The sequence below is a fragment of the Corythoichthys intestinalis genome, chromosome 13 (assembly GCF_030265065.1).
Source record: "Corythoichthys intestinalis isolate RoL2023-P3 chromosome 13, ASM3026506v1, whole genome shotgun sequence".
NCBI lineage: Eukaryota > Metazoa > Chordata > Actinopteri > Syngnathiformes > Syngnathidae > Corythoichthys > Corythoichthys intestinalis.
The window spans coordinates 39388806-39410670 of record NC_080407.1 but is presented as its reverse complement, the minus strand read 5'-3'; the positions used below and the strand labels follow the sequence as shown (position 1 = coordinate 39410670).

General features: G+C 39.5%; 2 protein-coding genes across 2 annotated transcripts in view; both read left to right on the top strand.

The window, feature by feature from the left end:
* LOC130927683 (gastrula zinc finger protein XlCGF26.1-like) overlaps positions 1-17428 on the top strand; it is a 44210-nt gene extending 26782 nt beyond the window's left edge. The window contains exon 2 of the mRNA XM_057853645.1: positions 15426-17428. Within this exon, the coding sequence (XP_057709628.1) occupies positions 15426-17077 (1652 nt within the window). The 3' untranslated portion in view covers positions 17078-17428. The remainder of the gene's footprint in view (positions 1-15425) is intronic.
* The window catches only part of LOC130927694 (E3 SUMO-protein ligase ZBED1-like), a 287791-nt gene that overhangs the window by 62617 nt on the left and 203309 nt on the right, over positions 1-21865 (top strand). The window lies entirely within an intron of this gene.

The window sequence follows — 21865 nt, the reverse complement described above, 5'->3', positions numbered from 1 at the left end:
TCAGAAACGCCAAAGCATGGCTTCCATGGAATTGTTACTACTGTAGCACAATGGTAAATTTGGGAACAAGTCGTTTACTGCCTGCATTACCCAGCCACCACTGCCATCGTTGAGTGGATATCGTCTGACACAATATATTTGGAAGTGCACCCAATGTAAAACAAAAAAGTGATATGAGTGAGTTGGGAGATGCGTTTCCCCTTTAAATATGTTTGGCTTGCAAAGTGTGAATACAGGCTGTAATACCAAAGTTGATCTTAGTTTGGAGGACATTGCTATTGGCTTTTTGCAGTCCAGGTGCATTAGACATAAGCCCTGATAACATTTTTTTTTCTTAATAAATACACCAGACCAGAACAATGCATTTTTTTTTCTGAAATTAGACAACTGAACCTGAGGTCTGATGATGTCCTAAAATGTGCACTGCACCTAAGGAAGAATTTCTCAGAATTATCTCCAAGGTACAGGGGCAGACATTGCAGGACAGCCGTGCGTGTTGCAGTGATGTCATTGGTCTAAAGGATAAAATGACCAAAAAATAATAAGCAGAGGACTATATGAAAGTTCCCCTTAACCAGTGCTTCACCATTATTTTCTGTTACCCCCCCCATGAAGACGTAAATGTTTCGCGCCCCCCAAACTTCTCTGCTGCCATTGTAAATAGTATAATTTGTCTATAAAATTACTATTATAAGTTCACCTCTGCCTAACATTGTGTCCTTTTCTCTATTAAAGAAAAAAAAGTAACATAGAGCAACTTATAATAAAGTATAACTTTATTGTTTTGTTTGTAACAGAAAAGACTTAAAGTGCATCTGTTGAGAGAAAAGTTGGGGGAATTGTTTTGTATTCATAAATGTGCCTTCAGTTGATGTTGAAATAATGTTCCTATTGCTTGTTATTATTGACATTTTATCTTTTTGCCACAAGATGGCAGAATGGGACTTAATTGTCTAAAGTGCTACTTTCATTACTTCTTTTTGTTTGTTTGACTTTGATTACTTTGATTTTTGGAATTTGCCTGTGAAGACAGCAATGAGAGAGGATGTAGCCGCATGTCGATGGAAATTAAACGCTAAGTTTTGGCTGAAAGACAACTTATTCTCCGTCAATTACTCCTACGAATGCAGCGTTATGCTGCCACCACCTCAACAGCATCAATATGCCTGAATTACAAAAAAAGTCGCATCCAGCTAGAAAACTAGTCAATGTACATTTTAGACCATTTGATACTGAAAAATGTAATAAAATCAATAAATAATAATAAATTCAAATTGCTTTGCAAGATTAACTCATGAGATAATATGCCAAAAAAATTGACCGAAAAACCAAAACTGAATAGAAGAAAAAAACGACAGTGTCATTGGACAGAGGGACAGTTTTAATTTTTTCTGCTCCCTGTAATACCTCCTATGCAATGGTGTGGGGTTATTTGGACTGAGCGTGCTAACTGTACACACTGGTTTTGTGATGTAAAAGTGACAAAGCGGGACGATTGTTAGCAATATCGTTTTCGCTGAAAAACAATCAAGCGGCGTTACAATCTATTTTTAGACACAGTAAACAGAGTGGTCTTTTCTCGTCTCCCACTGTATTAAAAAGCCAAACGGCCCGAAAACAGCGCATTCTCGGTGGCCGGGCCCTCACCGAAAATGGCCCTTCTAGGGCAGAGACATGAAAACCGGAGAAGACAGTGGGTCGCTGCGTGAGCCTGGCCGGAAAACGGCGCACAGCTCTTCATATCTCTTAGCTGCGTGCTCTTGCTTGGTTCAGAAATACTGTGCACACTCTGAAAATGAGAGCGCCACTGCCACCCACTAAGTGGATGTGCACGTACACTTTCTTGTACGGCAAAAGTATGTTTCCTGAGGTCACATGCACCACCACTGGCATCGCCAGGGGCGCACCCCACTATTTGAGAAGTACTGCCCTAAACCTATTTGGGGAAAAAAGTGCCTGTGAATGTATGAGTGCTCTAGTTACAACATTAAATTATGAAGAATTATTTGTGCTGTAGCAGCAGCAGTGTACCTAGTTGGAAGCTTGCAAGCACACTATCATAAAGTGATATTAATGAAGAAATTGAAATATCACTTACTTGTGTATTGATTGGCTGGAGAAGGCGATTGATTGATTGGCCGGCAACTCCTTTTTTGGATTTGAAGAGATCAATGAGACGAGTGGTATGGTGGTCCAGAGCTTCGTAGAATTCTTTCTTAAGGTTCTTACTGGCGACTCTGTAAAACTCTGCAAAGACCTAATGAAACAAACAAACAAAATACATCCAGGGAATATCCAGTTAACTAACTATTCTTTATTCTGTCCCATACAATTGATTTCTCAAAAATAGCTCAAAGGCAAATCTGCTATGCTGAATCCACCACTAGAATTTTTGGCATACACGAGTTCAAAACCCACGTAACGTAAATATACATTTAAAAAATATATTATTCGATCGGTATTGGCCTTGAGGAGCAGGAAGTTATCAATATTGGTTTCAAAAAATGGATATTGTGCACCCCTTGTAATTACAAAATTGTATAAATATATTTTTTAAGTGTTTAAAAAACGATTAAATGGTAAAATTAATGAACTGATTAATATTATTTCAATAGTTTACAGTTTTCTAAATTAAACTTAAGACCCACATTTGGTGGGCAAAAAAAAACTTCTGCTGTTTGAGTAAAAAAATGCAAAGTCCTTTGTTTTGGGGGATTTATATCTCATGCTTTTATTGGTGATTTTTAATATCCATACATATGTGATTTTGATAAGAAATGAGCACTTACGTTTGTCATTTTGAAGTCATTGTTTGACAGCCATTTTAAAGCGCAAAAAATAGCAAAGAAGCCGTGCGAGGTTTTGTCCAAGTATCTCCCAGAAGTGGCGATAGCAACTAAATTCTGTGTATTTATTGGTTCAGAGACGCGAACGCGTCATGTTATTCAATAAGAATGCTTATGTCTGAAGGTGATAAACAGATGGCAGTTACTATGAAAAACTCCTTCAGACAAAGAATAATGACTTTTGGGACGTGTACTGATTCAGAGAAAAGGCGCCTAACAACTGTAAATGTAACATAACTGACGTTACATACGTTTACATCCCAGCACTAGCATGACTTCACGGACGCACACACCCACACACACCCCTGAGCGCGCGCGTCCACACACACTTCTCACCCGCCATTACAGCTTGTTACACTGAGCTAACTCGTTAACTCAGAAGTATCACGCAAACAGCTAACAGAGAGGACCAGCCGGTGTTATTTTTCGGCACAACACCGACGGAGACATGTTAGCGCAACAGTGGGGCTCACGGCTACAACGACTGGTCTATGAACCCGCAGGCAGAACATGCCAGCAAAAGTCTAAGAGTGGACTTTCTTCCAACAGTTCTCATTTTAAACATTAAATTATAATGACAAGGTTAGAAACAAAAGCTTTACTTACCGAAACCAAGTCAGGGCAACATTCAGTTACCGCAATGGTTCTGTTCTGAGTCCGGCAAACGCTTTCTCGAATTTTCCTCCAGTGGTAGATTCGCGTCACACGGAAAAGGACATGTGCACTATAAGTGCGCAGCTCTCATAGGACAAACCATGCTACTCACTTAGTAGATTCAAGTTCATACAACTTAATAAAACAAGTAAGCAGGTAAAAAGTGCAGACAACTCAATATGAGTAAGTAAACTTAAAAAACTTGTACAAATTAAGTGATATGAACTATTTAATCTTGAGTTAGGACAATTTTTGCATTTACAGTGTGTGAGAAACACCAATGATTTGTTTTGCATTTCTTTTTGTGAAGCTGATACACCGTGACTGCAAAATAAAGGAATGCATAGAATAATTATCATTCATTGCGCTATCATAGCTTTTCGCTCTGCCAACAGACACAAATATGAATGGGATCAGAGGATTTGTTCTACATATTTTACGAACGATAATTTATACATGTGTCCAGTCCTGTATCCAATGCGTGACATTTTTTTTTATTATAAAAGAGTACTCACTCTGGCCATTTCGAGCCTGGCTGCTCCCCTCCTTTGCTTAGCCTTAGCCTCCTTTGCCAGTCATCGTCCTCTTTCTTGATATCTCGGGACATTTAGGTGGCTGCGCGTGTATGGTCGGCACCGCATCTCCTTTGAGCAGCAATCTTTTAGCAAAACCCGATTTCACTTGTCCATAGTTCGAGAAGCTTTCAGGTGGAAAATGCGCACCATAGAAAACTGTGCCGGAGGGTGTGTCTAGAAAATTAGCCCTCTTTGCACGGACGAACTTTACCCATTGTCTGCTCAGTCCAGCTTTTTTTTTTCGCGTTCAGGAACTCATGGATAGTATATTCCGATAAATAGCTATTTGTACACCACATAGCACAGCAGTTTTGAACCATTCTAGTGATGTTTTGGTCAAACAAACCCGACCGCTACTCTCTCGTCGATAAAAAACAATGGCACCTGGCTCCGCCTCGTCTTTCATTCACTTGTCGTGACGTCCCCGTCCCATTCGGCTGTTTCCGGAACACTTTCGGAAATGTCATTTTCGATCTATTTTCGATAATTGCTCATTAATGTGATTGATTTTTTTGTTAACTTTATCAATATTTGTTATCTTGGCACATAACGGTTCTATTGATGTCTCACACCCCCTTTGCCGCTACATACCCTTTAACTCAAGGAATAGGATGAGCTGTATTTGTCATTGTTTTCCTCAGATTAATCGGCGTCTCGGCGAGTAGAAGTGACAGCAGCGCGCAACGGCGGAAGAGTAGTCTGTGTGACGTGTGTGATGCAGCTCAGTTCAAAAACAAACTTTATTGAGTGCGAAAAACAAAAAATTACTTTATTGGGTCGCATGCCTGAAAAAAACTGAATCGAACTGAACTACTTGACAATATTTTTGAAAATACTTTTTTTCAATGTGATATTTTTTTTTTCTTCACTATAAATCTTTTCAATTTTATATAGATATGTGTTCGAGAAGCTTGATTGCATGTACATATATCTTTGATAAGGTGATGGGTACAATACCTAACTTCACAAAGAGATATCCTCCAAACCCTTTTTGTGTTGGATGATAGATATAATTTTTTTTCCTCACTATTTTGCACTGCATATAACCTGTTTTGACCATAGTATGTGTAAAGGCCAAAAACGCCTATGACCATACCTGCTGTTTGTATTGAATTGTCAAACATAAAACTATTCAATCTTATTTTTTTCTATCGGATGTTTATCCTAACAAGTTAAATATTATAAAGCTTCAAAACTGTTGGTCGAGCATGTTTGGTTGTCAGTGGGACATCAACATTACAAATTTTGAAAAAAGATTTTGGGATTTTTTTGTCTTTTTGGGTCCAAAATGTGGATTAAAATTGGTCAGTGAAGAAAACAGTTTGGACATGAAATGCATGCAAATTCGGCCAAAATAGGCTTATGTGTTAAAGGGTTAAAGTGCCTGTGACACAAAAAAGCATGTGTATTTCATAATGCACGCGGTATTTTATGCTCCTGAATGATATGGACCCCTTGGATGTGTGTGGAAGCGATCGCTATATTTATTTAGTTTTTTGAATCCCGCGCCATGAAAATGAGTGACTTCCGGAAAAAGTCTCGAATTGAGAAAGAGGGCGCTGTGACGTGTACGGTCGAAGGAGTCCTCTTCGCTATACAGCCGTACTGTTATATAAGAAGGAATAAGGATTCAGCTGATTTTGCGGATTAATACGTTTATTTTTCGCATCATGCCAGCAAAACGGCTGCAGAAAAATCTTGCTGTAAGAGGGAGACGTGTGTGCGACTTTTATTAGTTTCAAAAGGTTCCCATTCACCGGTGGATATTGGCCAAAACAAGTCCTACTACTGTGGGACCATGGGATTTACGAGGAAGTGAGTAAACATCTTGTTTTGTATTATGTCAAATACTGGCGAATACAGCGATTACAAAGTAAACAGTACAAACTTTCTTTAAATAAAGGACTACTTATGTTTGATCATTGATAGGCGTGTAAAAAGCTCTCCTCATGCACATTAGCTGCACAACAACTGCAGCCACCCTCCTCCGGGGAACGAACTGGAAATTGCTCTCCTCCAGGTGGTTTGCTTATTGGCAAAGACAATTGACAACCCAGTTGTCATGTCAAATAATCCCGGCTAGTTTTGTGTGATTTTCCGCTTCGAAGACTTTGAAACATCACTTGGTTCAGGTTAGCATGTCAGCTAGCTGTCACGCCTCTTGGTTTGTTTACATTCTCCGAAGCCGGGGGAAGGGAAATGACATAAGCCCGATTTAGGTGTCATAAAATATCGTTCGGGAGGTGCGACAGTTTTGACCATTATGGAGTAATTTTGCCATGTCGTCTTGAATAATTGCATTTTTATTATTTCATATTCCATTTAGCACAAGACTTAATTGTCATGGTAAATGGTGTTAAACTCATATAGCACTTTTCCACCTTTCAAGGCGCTCAAAGCGCTTTACACTATCTCGCCATTCACCTACTGGTGACGCAGCACCAGGAGCAACGTGGGGTTCAATATCTTGCTCAAGGATACTTAGGCGAGTTCATCAGGGCGAAGAATCGAACCCACAACCTCTGGGTTGGGGGACAACTACTCTACCACTGAGCCACGCCACCCCTTGACCATGACCATGTAATTTATTTAGCAATTGGGGAAAAGTACTTGGATGAAAATAATATCCTGTAAAAATATTGGAGAGGCAGAAACTGACAGTTTGGAGCTCCTTTCATCACGTTTTCCTCGTTGTGAATAATTCCCGCTCGACGGGCTGACTGGTCCTTCTCAAACCATTTATTTAGCTATTGGGGAAAAATACTTGGAAAAAAAGAATATCCTGTAAAAATATTGGAGTAGAGAGACTGAAACAATGACATTTTGCGGCTCTCTTCGTTGCGTTTTCCTCGTTCTGAATAATTCCCCCTGAATGGGCTGAATAGTAAAACCGATGAGCCCATTCTCCAGCTGACGTCATCGACCTGTTGGGGACGCTAGAGCCCTATAATAGTAGGCGTGGCTAACCGGCAGATTAAAAGACTAATTTCTCGTCATCTGCGCTTTGCTAAATTGTTGTATATAGTCGAATCATCTCAAAATATGATTCCAATTCACATAAGAATGTGAATTGGAATTAACTTACAGTGACTTTTGTCTCCTGTCGTATGCTCTTTAAACTGTGTGAACTTGCTACCCTGAGTAGGAAGCTGCATAGGAAAAGTGTCCTTCTGTATGTGTTTTCTACTATGTTAACGTTCATTAACCCTTTAACACCTAAGCCTATTTTGGCCAAATTTGCATGCCTTTGATGTTGCCTTTATATTTCAAAGAAAAAATTGTTTACAATGGCCAAGTTGGGTCCCTTTTTTCAGGACACCTTGAACTTCATGTCTAAACAGTTGTTTTCATCACTGTCCAATTATAATCCAAAAAGACAAAAAAAATCCCGAAATCTTTTTTCAAAATTGGTAATGTTGGTGTGCCATTGACAACCAAACATGCTCGACCAACCGTTTTGAAACTTGATAATATTTATTCAACTTGTTAGGATAAACATTCAATCGAGAAAAAAATAGATTGAATAGTTTTATGTTTGACAATTCAACACAAACAGCAGGTATGGTCATAGGCGTTTTTGGCCTTTACACATACTATGGTCAAAACAGGTTATATACTGTGCAAAATAGTGAGAGAAAAAAATTATATATATCATCTAACACAAAAAGGGTTTGGAGGATATCTCTTTGTGAAGTTGTACCGGTTTTGATAAGGTGTTGTACCCATCACCTTATCAAAAGTACAGTGGTACCTCTACATACGAATTTAATTCGTTCCAGGACCTTGTTTGTAAGTCGAAATGGTTGTATGTCGAGCAGGATTTTCCCATAGGAATTAAGGGTGTAACGGTACATGTATTTGTATTGAACCGTTTCGGTTCGGGGTCCTCGGTTCGGTGCGGGGCCGCACCGAACGAGTTTCTGACGAAATGTAAAATGCTGTCAAATTTAGCGCGGTAATGGGCTGTAATTATTTTTTTTTTAATTAATCACGTTAAAATATTCAACGCATTTAACGCAAGCGCGGAATGCCCGCTCATGCTTCCCATAATCCCACTGTTACGTCCCACGGACGGCTGCTAAGGGCGTAACATAAAACGAGACACGCACACAAGTTGCAAGTGGACACAAATTTATTGACACAAGTCGAACTCGCAATGAACAAAATATACAAAATGCGGAAGAAGCTGGCTTCAGCGTAAACCCAGGCCAAAACAACAAACAAAATGAAACTACGCTTGAACCCCACCCGCTAAGTAAACCCTGATCGTAAAAAAGAAAAAACAATACAGCCACTGGCACTAACCTGGCTTCTACACAAAACAAAACGGGTTGAACGAAAACGGCAGTTTACCTCTACTGCTGCGGTGATCTTATTTACAGTGGTGAACAAAAACGATCCAATAACGAATGAACACAAAAGACCTCACCGAAAAAGCGGGAGTGTAACAAAATAGCGATCAAATGCACAGGTGAATGAATAGCGAGCAAACTGCGAGCGAGGAGGGACGCGGCATGTATGCTGTCAAATGCGTAGTTGCGAACTCGGAGTGTTGACTGTAAAATGACGAGCGGTCAGATGACTTTTGTTAACGCTGCCTTTATTTGGTTAACAAGACTCAGGTACAATACAACACACACGCGGGTATGCATGCTCAAACAACGGCCAAATAGTATTACCCAGAGCCGTATTACCGTGTATCGGATTAGCTGCCGTCAAGCAAGTGTCGTTATTGCCGCAAATGTAAACAAAGTGCTGCATAATGGATACATGTCAGACAGCGGCTAGTTCGGGTGGCCCGTCAGCGGCGGTGACGTCATCAGCCCGTCCGGCGTCAATCAGAGTACGCCAGGTTGGGAGGGGAGGCAGCCAGCTGGCGGACGCGGCGATCAGATGACTGACAGTCTCAAAAAAGATAACAGTTAAACGGCCAGGGCCGTCGCACCACATACAGTAGAAGTGCAGTGAGCAGCGTGGGTAACGGTTATATGTTAACATGGAAGATGGTTGGCCCTCTGGGTGGGGAACTCAAATTATAAAAGAATATAGATGGAACAACTCTTCACTTCAGTGTTGCAACTGTTCAACTTTGCACATCAGATATTTATTTTAAAGAAAAAGTCTTAGCCAAAGTTATTTTTTATTTTGTTTTTCATAATATCTACATTTCAGAATATTGTATTTTCTATTATTGAGCAGAATTCTAGCTTTGTATGGACTAATGTTCCTATTGTTGAAAGCACAAAAGTGTGTAATAAACAACTAGCACAGTTATATTTTGCATTTTGTTTTCTTACTGTACCGAAAATGAACCGAACCGTGACCTCAAAACCGAGGTACGTACCGAACCGAGATTTTGGTGTACCGTTACACCCCTAATAGGAATACATTATAATTCCATTAATTCGTTCCAAAGCCTAAAAACATACACTAAATTCTTAATAAATACTGCTGGCACTGTTACAAATGGCAATTAAACATAGAAAAACAAATAAGTTATAAATAAATAAGTCAGAATAATATAATAATAATAAGAATAATTAATAATTATTCCTGTAAATAATGTAACGAATTGGATTCTAATATGGCGGACACTTTTTACTGTCCCTGAACGCACCGCGAAGCTGACGTCACAGTGAGATAGGTCGGTGCGGTAGAGATAATACTTTCGTTTTCTTGAGAGCAGTCAACTGCTTAAGACAATGGGCGTTTTGTGTTGGATAAGTTCTTAAATAAATGATAAAAACGTGACGAAGCTGGCGATTTCCTTGGCAATGTTACCACAATAATAATTGTCACCTTAACTTATAAATAGTGGCGAACGGTGGTCGGAAGAGGACCATGGAGCTGTATTGTTGAGCCCGTTCAGGGACGCGCACCCCAAGCTCATATTTTTCTATACCTTGCATCTTCATTTCAAAGGTAAGCATCACTTTTTTCCTTGTTTCTCCAACTGTATCAACTTTTTTTGAAAACTGTGTTGATTTCTCACACAAGAAAATCCACCGTGCGTTCGTTTGCAGTGCTGTCATGTCGTCGTATTTCGAGCAACTCGTCGGATGTAGAAACAAATGGCGGCTCAAATTTTACGTCGGATGTCGAAAAGATCGTGTGTCGAAGTGATCGTATGTAGAGGTACCACTGTATATACGTACATGCAATCAAGCTTCTCGAACACACATCTACATAAAAATTGAAAAGATTATAGTGAAGAAAAAATATATATAACTTTGGGAAAAAGTGTTTTAAGAAATATTGACAAGTAGTAGTTCAAATTTTTCAGGCATGCGACACAACAAAGTTTTTTTTTTTTTTGCGCACTCAATAAAGCTTCTTCTTGAACAGGTCACGGAGCTACGTCACACACAACGTCACACAGCTTACTCTTTCGCCGTTTGCGGCTTTGCGCGCTGCTGTCACTTTACTCGCCGAGACGCCGACTCATCCCAAGAAAACAACGACAAATAAAGGCTCATCTTCTTCCTTGAGTTAATGAAATAATGCATTAGCTTGCGCTAAATGTAGTTTTAGATTCATTCGGCACGTTTCAAAGTCGCTCGCTCAAACCAACCGGCCGTTGCTTGCTTCGCATGCCTCCCTTTCAATAGTTGGCGCCTCGCTCAGAAATTTATTAAAAATGATCACATTCGGTTCGTCCTTCTTGACATCAGAACGGCTCTTGGGATATGTAGTCTTTTGTGCTACTTTCGGTTTTGAAAAAGGACAAGAAAGGATGGAAATATGGAGATGGATACATGGTCCATGCAGCGTTTTAATGCATATTTATGAGTGCAATAAATCTATAAAACTCAAATGACATTATCTCCCGTTTTTCTTGGCCGATTGACTTCAAATAAAAACTGGTGTGGACATTAACTTCGGCACTTTCAAACGGATATTAACTTCCGCACTTTCAAACGAGACCAACCAGCAGCACGTGGGTGACGTAATTACAGCGTGACGAAGCTTCAAAGACGATGTGCCTAAACGCGTCGCTGCCGACACGTTCGGTGTTAAAGGGTTAATGTAATGGTAATGCTAAACTGTGTTGCAGGTCGTACTTTCAGTAGCAAAGAGCGGGCAGAGGAGGCGGCATGTCGACATGTAACGTAATTCTGTACTCTGAGAGTGTGTGTGTGTGTGGGGGGGGGGAGGTTCAAGTCATCAGCCAATCAAACGTGCGTGTGAGGAATAAAACATGGACTGGCTCATTCAGCAAGAGTAAAAGGGGTAAATTAAGTCTATAAATAATGAAAGTAATTCCCTTAATAATGGTAGGGTCAATTCTATCGTTACAACATATGAGAAGACAATCTAAATGACCTTTATATCTGAACACATTATATAATGCAAATAAGGTTGCTTAAAAGTTGGGGCAATTTGAGCATCCTGAAAAGTTGGTAGTGTTTTATCCCTAACGTCCCTATGCAAACCTACGTCCTTGCCTTATCACTTTAATATACCGTATTTACTTTAATATCCTGTATTTATTTTAAATACAGTTGTCAGCAGACTTTTTTTAACGATTAGTCAACTATTCTAATATGTTTTTGTTTTTTTTTTAATCTAGCAATTAAATTGAAGAGTTGGAGGAAGAGGAGGAGGTTGGAATTTTATGTTGGACCTTACATGTAATAGCCGGACGCTAATCAGGATGCAAACAATGTGCCCACACGACCTGACATGGAATGGGACAAGACCCATCGAGAGTACAAGATTGGTAAAATATAGGCTATTATAGGCTATAGGTTATAGGCTGAAATTTACTTCCAGAACAATTTGTCTGACTGCCATTATTACTCATCGCTGATATGAATAGCATCGATTGCGGTTTGCCTCGAGACGAAAGCTAACGTCGCTTGCTTCTACTGTTAATTCCACAACATGATCGGGGATTCGTCAAACCTTTTCTTTTATCCCAGGCAATAGTAGGTGGTTTATTTACCTGACATAGTAGCTGGTTTATTTACCTGACATGTTTCGGCGAACACTTAAAAAGTGTAGGCAAAATGAACTCAATACAACTTTGATCGGTGATTGCCCGAGTTAGCTTTCGGCTAACGTCGCGAGCTTCTACTGTTCATTCCACAACACAATTGGGGTTTTGCCTCGAGTTACTTTACGGCTAACGTCGCTACCTTCAACTGTTCATTCCAGAGTTGGAAGCTCTGCTTTGACAAAGTCATCAGTAATCTATCCAAAAATCACACTTACTTTTTGGCAAATCCTTGATCATAAGCAGACCGGTTCAGGAAGCAGGCATCTTCGAAGTGTTTGCAGCAGAGAACACTACTCGATGATGGCGTGAAATTCATTTGCTTCGTGCAAACAAAAGATGTCCATTTACGTGCCCTGCTATCCTTTGGCCAGTCATACAAGTTTTCTTTAGATTGAGAACAATACATCGCCACACACCGCCGTGGCATCTTACCGAGAAGCAATGCAACAATACTGTTCTATGGTGGAAAGGTGGAAAAGCGCTATACAAGTATAACACCATTTACCATTCCCTCGCAGTTCTCAGTATGACATAATTTCCGAAGAATTTTAAAGAAAAGCATTTTCGTTGTCAAGGGCGTTGCTATGGGTTAAACAAAAAATCTGGAAGGGTTGCGTTAAAAAAAAGTAACGAAAATATGCTTATAATTGTTTAGCCATTGATATTATTCAAAAACATGGTTGGCCAACCTTAATTCACATTTGATCTTTAAGACTGGGGAGCTGTGACGTAGGGGGCAAGCGAGTTGTGAGAATGGCCACCATTAAGTGGGTAAGCAAATACCTACTCCTCTCCTTCTCCTCACATCTGAGACATTACAGTCTTTCGGATCGGACTTTTCAGCGAGAGTGAGCGGTGGACGGCCGTCGTGGACAGAACAGCAAGTTTGAATGAATTTGCGCCGAGAGGCGTGGCCCAAAATCGAGCCTTGCTCTATTTTCAGAGCGCGGCTGCGCTAACGTCAACAACGCATCCAATAGCAGAGGGGCAGGCGTACTTATATTTGTGCTATCAGGCTGTTTCAGCGGACGGATATGCAATCATTGCTGACGAAACCTTGATGAATGCGCTTTTTTCCCCAAGTTTCGCATGCTCTGGGACACTCAAAAAATGACTCTTACCTCTCCTTGCTAGGCTAAATGGTACCTCGATGTTGGTTTATGTGCAAATGTAGTTCATGAACAACTACAAAAAACTATTCAACTTCTCACCAAAACCAGTAAAACTTTTTACACGGCTATTAGAATTTCCCCCTACTCCTTGAAATGGGTCCATTAACAGAAGGACTATTATTGTTGTGGTAATAAAGTACTACTAATTTCAATTTCAATTTGTTCACACACACACACATTCATATTCACAAAGTGTACATCATCTCATACTGCTGAGCTAGGATCATGTGTGATTCCGGTGTCCTTAAGAAGCTACTCAAAGCTTATAACCAGGAGCCTGCGTCCATTAAGACAATCATAAGAAAAAATATAAGAGCAGGAAGGGTAAATTATCGCATACAGTTGTAGTCAAAAGTTTACATACACTTGTGAAGAACATAATGTCATGGCTCTCTTGAATTTCCAGTTATTTCTACAACTGATTTTTCTCTGATAGTGATTGGAACAGATACTTCTTTGTCACAAAAAACATTCATGAAGTTAGGTTCTTTCATGACTTTATTATGGGTGAACAGAAAAAAGTGATCAAATCTGCTGGGTCAAAAATATACATACAGCCGCGCTAATATTTGGTAACATGTCCCTCGGCCATTTTCACTTCCAATTAGGCGCTTTTGGTAGCCATCCACAAGCTTTTGGTTGAATCTTTGACCACTCCTCTTGACAGAATTAGTGCAGTTCAGTTAAATTTGATGGCTTTCTGACATGGACTTGTTTCTTCAGCATTGTCCACAAGTTCTCAATGGGGTTTAAGTCAGGACTTTGGGAAGGCCATTCGAAAACCTTAATTCTAGCCTGATTTAGCCATTCCATTACCACTTTTGATGTGTGTTTGTGGTCATTGTCCTGTTGGAACACCCAACTGCGCCCAAGACCCAATCTTCGGGCTGATGACGTTAGGTTATCTTGAAGAATTTGAAGGTAATCCTCCTTCTTCATGATCCCATTTACTCTCTGTAAAGCACCAGTTCCATTGGCAGCAAAACAGCCTCACAGCATAATACTACCACCACCGTGCTTGACGGTAGGCATGATGTACTTGGGGTTAAAGGCCTCACCTTTTCTCCTCCAAACATATTGCTGGGCATTGTGGCCAAACAGCTCGATTTTTGTTTTGTCTGACCACAGAACTTTCCTCCCGAAGGTCTTATCTTTGTCCATGTGATCAGCAGCAAACTTCAGTCGAGCCTTAAGGTGCCGCTTTTGGAGCAAGGGCTTCCTTCTTGCACGGCAGCCTCTCAGTCCATGGAGATGCAAAACACGCTTGACTGTGGACACTGACACCTGTGTTCCAGCAGCTTCTAATTCTTGGCAGATCTGCTTTTTGGTGATTCTCGGTTGAATCTTCACCCTCCTGACCAATTTTCTCTCAGCAGCAGGTGATAGCTTGCATTTTCTTCCTGATCGTGGCAGTGACAAAACAGTGCCATGCACTTTATACTTACAAACAATTGTTTGCACTGTTGCTCTTGGGACCTGCAGCTGCTTTGAAATGGCTCCAAGTGACTTTCCTGACTTGTTCAAGTCAATGATTCGCTTTTTCAGATCCATGTATGTATATTTTTGACCCAGCAGATTTGATCACTTTTTCTGTTAACCCATAATAAAGTCATAAAAGAACCAAACTTCATGAATGTTTTTTGTGACAAAGAAGTATCTGTTCCAATCACTCTATCGGAGAAAAATCACAGTTGTAGAAATAACTGGAAACTCGAGAGCCATCACATTATGTTCTTCACAAGTGTATGTAAACTTTTGACCACAACTGTATTATAGTATCCTCATATAATAACATACAGACAAACAATAACATTTCACACTTAATACACACACCATCACATACACAAATAAACACTTCCCTAGAAGAGGAGAATTTATAACCTCGACTTGTTGGAATTTTTATATTTACTGATCAGAATGCTTTTCAGCACCGTGTTAAAGGTGGAGATGGATTTCAACACTTTTAGCTTGACGTCGAGCTCATTCTAGGGTGTGTCATTGCACAATGACTAACAACCAATCGGTGCATCGTTTTCATGGCAATGACAGCCCAGAATGTATCTTGTACGCGCGCGTATATACACTCTCTCTCTAGCGCTCTTAGCCAGTCTAACCTCACGGCCGAGTAGCTGGATAGATGGTCCATAAAATATGTCATTGGTCTTCTTGTGTCTTGCAGGTTCCAGCAAATATCTTGGTCCTGACACTGAACAGCTAAAGAGCGAAGTACAACTTCCAATCAAAAAGGAGGAGGTAGAGCTGCCATACATTAAAGAGGAGGACGATATCACCATGTCAAGTGGTGACCCCTTGAATAGCGAGGATGGTCCAAGTGAGGCCAGCAGAGGGACGGAGCCTCCAAGCAGCAGCTCAACAGAAGGATCGCAAGCACACATTTTCATCGCAGATAGAAATGGCGCCACGTCACACTCACCTTACAAAGATGATGGTCATAAAAAATCTCACCATGACAACAAACTCTGCAAACCCTCTCAGTGTGGGAAAACCTTTGTTAATAACTTAAGTTGTCGTATGCATATAATGAGCCACACTAGTGAAAATCCTATTGTCTGCTCAATTTGTGGTCAAAAATTCACTCAGAAGAGCCACACAGACAGACACAAAAGAACCCACAATGGTAAAAAACCTTTTTCCTGCTCTGTTTGTGGTCAAGGATTCGCTTGTTTAGACACCTTAAAAACACACACAAGAACCCACACTGGCGAAAAACCTTTTTCCGGCTCAGATTGTGGTCAAGGATTCGCTCGTTTCGACACCTTAAAAACACACACAAAATCCCACACTGGTGAAAAACCTTTTTCCTGCTCAGTTTGTGGAAAAAGATTCACTCAGAAGAGCGCCTTAAACACACACACAAGAACCCACACTGGTGAAAAACCTTTTTCCTGCTCAGTTTGTGGAAAAAGATTCACTCAGAAGAGTGCCTTAAACACACACACAAGAACCCACAATGGTGAAAAACCTTTTTCCTGCTCAGATTGTGGTCAAGAATTCGCTCGTTTAGACACCTTAAAAAACCACAAAAGAACCCACACTGGTGAAAAACCTTTTTCCTGCTCAGATTGTGGTCAAGGATTCGCTCGTTTAGACGCCTTAAAAAAACACACAAGATCCTACACTGGTGAAAAACCTTTTTCTTGCTCAGTTTGTGGAAAAAGTTTCACTCAGAAGAGCGCCTTAAACACACACACAAGAACCCACACTGGTGAAAAACCTTTTTCCTGCTCAGTTTGTGGAAAAAGATTCACTCAGAAGAGCGCCTTAAACACACACACAAGAACCCACACTGGCGAAAAACCTTTTTCCTGCTCATTTTGTGGTCAAGGATTCAATGAAAAGAGTATCTTAAAAGTACACACAAGAACCCACACTGGTGAAAAACCTTTTTCCTGCTCAGTTTGTGGTCAAGGATTCGCTCGTTTCGACACCTTAAAAACACACACAAGAACCCACACTGGTGAAAAACCTTTTACTTGCTCAGTTTGTGGAAAAACATTCACTCAGAGGAGCACCTTAAGCACACACACAAGAACCCACACTGGCGAAAAACCTTTTTCCTGCTCAGTTTGTGATGAAGGATTCGGTCATAGGAGTGCCTTAAAAGTACACACAAGAACCCACACTGGCGAAAACCCTTTTTCCTGCTCAGTTTGTGGTCAAGGATTCACTCAAATTCCCCTTTTAAAACGACACACAAGAACGCACACTGGTGAAAAACCTTTTTCCTGTTCAGTTTGTGGTCAAAAATTCGCTCGCAAAGATCGGATTAAGAGACACGTTTGTATTGGGGTGAGAAGCAGTGGCCAATGACTGTTTTGCCAGTCATCCATGCTGCCTTCATCAAATTGTGCCTTCATCAATTGTTGTATGTAGAGTTTCCTCAAATCTTGTTGAGGATTGGCAGTATGTGTGCCTTACATGTGCTTTGTCCAATCCTTGTTTGATGTGGATCCGCAGTATTGCCAAAAGTATTGGCTCACCTGAATTAACTCTAAAGTTGAGTGGTATTATTTATATAGTACCCTCCCTCTTTCAAACTACACTTTTCACAGTTAAAATTTGAAACATTAGACCCCAAATTACAAAACATTTTTTAAATCGTTCTTCAATAACATAATTACATAGATATGGAAAATTATGATTGGCTCTCAAGTATTAGGTTTTTTTTAGGGATGGGGGCGATGATTATAAATATACTGTTTAAAAAGTTACTATTATTATATGACAGTGACATATTACGGCAGAATATTGGGGCCAAATAAAGGGAGCACTTTATGTACATGTACCTTAGCTGGGAGCTCCGGCAAAGCATCAGGAAAATCCTTCCATTGATTATAATTTGATGTTGATAAGCTAAAAGATACAGTGGGGAGAACAAGTATTTGATACACTGCCAATGGGTTTGTATCAAATACTTGTTCTCCCCACTGTAACGGATTTCCTAATTTTGGAAACTAATTCTTAAACACAGCCTCACGAGATACTTTCATTATCGTTTAATTTAGTGGAGGCGGTTTAGGCTCACTATCCTCTTCCCCTCACTATCCCCTCGCGGGGCCTGCGCTTGACAGTGACGTTCCTTGTTCTCGCTATATGATTGGCCGAAGAGTCGAAATGCTCTCCTGTGAAATGCCTGTTTAAAAATGTTCCCGTTGTTACTTCTTGAGTCATCGTAATGCGATCGCTTAAAAGTGCCCATTTAAAAATGCGTATGTAAATCGATCGGTGATACCACACACAGAGCGTATTATTAACAAATGTTAAAGTTGTATAAAAGAGCAAACGTGTGCGCACACATCGGTCTCTCTCGTGGTAGAGGACATTAAATATCGTGCCTGTCACGTAAAGTGAATTACCGTACATGCCAATTCACAGACGTACTTATGTTAATACGCTTGAGCTATGGCGCGCACGCGGAAGCATGTATGTTTTTTTTTTTTTTTTAATTGAACCATATGCAAACAAAACAAAGAATTCAAGTATCAAAATCAAATACAATACTATACATTGAGTTTAACCACATAACCAAGCAGACAATAGCAACAACATCAACAAAAAACAACAACAAACACAAAAGTAAGTTAACATTCAAAAAATTTCTTTTTGAAAGAGGACTTTTTAAATCAACTTAAATTGTTTAAATAAAGCAAAGAGATGAAGGGCTTTCCCATCTATCAAATCCAATGCTTTGCAAAAGATAGAGTAATCATTTCTCCAGTGAGGCAAACATGGTTTTGTTTTTAAAAAATCTACACTTATGAATGAAAAATTTCCCCATAAGCATTATTACATTTAAAACAAATTTTAAGTTCTTATCTTTTTGATAAACGCCAAACAAAATAGTTTCTTCTGTCAGGGGCATATCAATATTTGTTGATTGCAGCCAAGTCTTTAAATGACCCTAAAAGAAATTGACTACCTTGCAGTGGAAAAACACATGATTTAAATTTTCCATGTCCACCTCACAGAAAGCAGAATTATTTGCTTCAAAAACCCATTTCAATCTTAAAAATTCCTTTGTTGGGTAAATTTCATTTAAAATTTTGAATTGCACCTCTTTTGCTTTAGGAGGCACTGGATATGACAATTAGTTCCTTCTTATTTTCTTAATTTTATCAATCTCAAAATGTTTCAAAATATATATTCTTTTAATTTGGTTGGGATAACATTCATTTATCAATAATGTTCTGGTATCTTTGTTATTACATTTGTTAACGCCAAAATCTTGTCCCCCAATGCATAATTTTCTCAAGTTTTGTGAGACTCGAGAATTTTTGAATATCCTCCTTCACCATTGCTTTTGCTTCCATTGGGATTGCATTTGTTAACTTCGTAAAATCTTTTCAATTACATCGTATTTGGTATTTATGACAGAAATCTTGATAGGGCGACAATTTCCCATTTTCATCCAACAAGTGAGCAACAGCCCATATAGACCCTACCCACGTGACGTCACAACTCCGCTCTCCTGACTGGTGCCGCCCACTTGTCCGTCAACACATCGTGTTGACCTGTTACGGCTACGTACATTCCTCCTATTTACGGCGTGTTTTTCTGCTCATTAACATTAATAATCAAAATGGTGAAGGCGTGTGTGGCGGTCGGTTGCAATAACAGAGAAGATAGACGGAGAGACTTGAAGTTCTACCGGATTCCGAGAGACATGGAGAGGAGAGAGCGAGATGGGCTGCTGCAATTCGACGAGAAAACTGGGCTCCAAACGATTACCACAGATTACGTAGTAGTCATTTTATATCTGGTAAGATGCATTTAATATATATTTAGAGGGTTTTGGGCTGACAACCACAATTAAGATCATTGCTAGGCTAATCGCCGACAACATACACGTATGTATGTAGTGAGAGTGCTATCGCTAAACCATATAAACATTAAAAGCCCTAGCTCCATTGACAAATGACATGAAATACATTAGACTTGACAGTGGATGTTAGCAAGAACAAAAGATTTTGAATTGAAAATTTCGTAACTCACCTTTCCAAGCACAAGATAGATTCCTGCCAAATTTTCGTGGACGAGGACCTGTTTCACCCAACCAGCAACGAAGTATTTATAAGCGTCCAAGCTCTTGAAGTTTTTCAAATTTTCGTGAGAATAGGCTGATTTTGTGTGGACAAGATAATTGTAAATATCAGCGTAGCAGATGTCAGGCAGACAGGGCGAAGACAGTGGGTCGAAAAACATCGATTTGGGCATCAAATATGGATCTGGCCACTGTATAGAACGAAGCTTTTCCACATAACGCCTTTTATGCAACACATCCAGTGAGTTTACGGCATCAGAAAGCACCGGGTCTTCCATGCAATGCATTTTAAATTCCTCGATCAATTGAAACCAATGCTAATACAGAGACAAAATGACGGACAAGTGGGCGGAACCATACAGCGAGCACGTGGTTTTGTGACGTCGGTGGGTAGGGTATATAGAGAATTAACAGTGTTTACATGCGAGACGTGTTTTGCTGGGAGAAGCATAAGTAAAGCCAGTGCCAATCTAAACAGTTACAGTAACCTATGTGCCTACTTTTAGCTTTAATCTGTAGGCCCTGTGTTTGAGTCTACCAGTGTTTGTGTGCGTGGGTATAACTGACGCCTTAGTCGTCACAGCAATGACTGCGCTCATAATAGGTCCTGCTAGGGTTTAACAATTGTTCTCTCCATGAACAGAGGTATCAGAAATTCAACATTTGCATAATTGAACAGTCTGAGCAACCATCTTTCAAGGTAAAATATATTACATGTTAACTTCTCCTTTAACCTGAGCTTATCGGAACATCTGACACTCACCAACTCTCACTCCCACACCAACACTCCACTTAGCAGGTCATGAGAATCCATGAGTGAGCGAGTTCACATGTACAGTAATTAAATAAGTATGCAAGTAGGTAGATATTTGTACATATGATTATAATTTTCTCAATTAGTCACAAATTTAGCATTCCTCATGGTTTTCTTACAAACTTACAAACTCACCTCATATTCCAATTTTATCACTTTTGGAACTCTTTATATTGGCTGAAATGAACCTTGAAGCATGGCACAGGCCTCACCAGTCTAATATGCAAAGCTTTGTCTGTGTCTATTAAGTGAGTTATTGACAGAATAATAAAGTATACTAAAGGGTAAGTGATCTTAAATTACAATTAAAAATGTTCATACCCTTCAATCTTCATTCAAACTAGTGCTGCAACGATTAATCGATTGACTCGAGTATTCGATTAGAAAAAGAATATCCAAATGAAGTTTTGCTGCCTCGAGTATTCGTTTAATTGAAGTGGCATTGTAGTGGTTTGTTTGGAAGTGTTTGCCTTTTGTTTTATTAATTTGTGTGGATACACTACACTCTAGTCCGCCTCATTTCACATGGTTGAATCCAGCTGCTCCCTGTTCAGACCAACATAAGCCAGGTTTTGGTTTGAGCTGTTTTTTTTTTAATGCAATCATAATTTAGTTTAAAGGTATATTTAGCCGTTTTTTGTGGGAATATGTGTTTGAACTATTTGTTGAGCATTGTTAAAAAAAAAATTTTTTTTTTTTTTTTAAGTTAGCATTTTATACTATTTAAACTAGCGGACTTTTGCTCTGTAAGTTAGTCTATTGTTCTTTTGTTGTACATATATCCTCTTTTTTTTATTTATTTATTTATCCCGTTTGAGGCTCAGGTCAGCTATTTTAATTTTTTATGTTCCTTATCCAATTACTTGATTATTCGAACTAACTAGTTCATCGATTAATCGACTACTAAAATAATCGATAGCTGCAGGCCTAAATCAAACTAATACACCACCATTTTGGGATGTGTGCCATGTATCTCTAAAAAACATTAATATAAATAGTCACACAAACATTAAAGCATTTTTGGTCTTAAAGCATTGTGAAAATGTTAAACAATGTAATTTATAATCGATTAACTTTAAAACTTGCACCGACACCAGAAGAAAAAAATACTAACCTCGGCGAACAGAAATTGAGCAAGTGTACTGAAGCTGAGTGCATATTGTGAAAGGCAAATATTTGGTTTCGTATGGCAGTTTAAAAAATAATACAAGAAAATCCTTCAAGAATTGAAAACTACTTACCA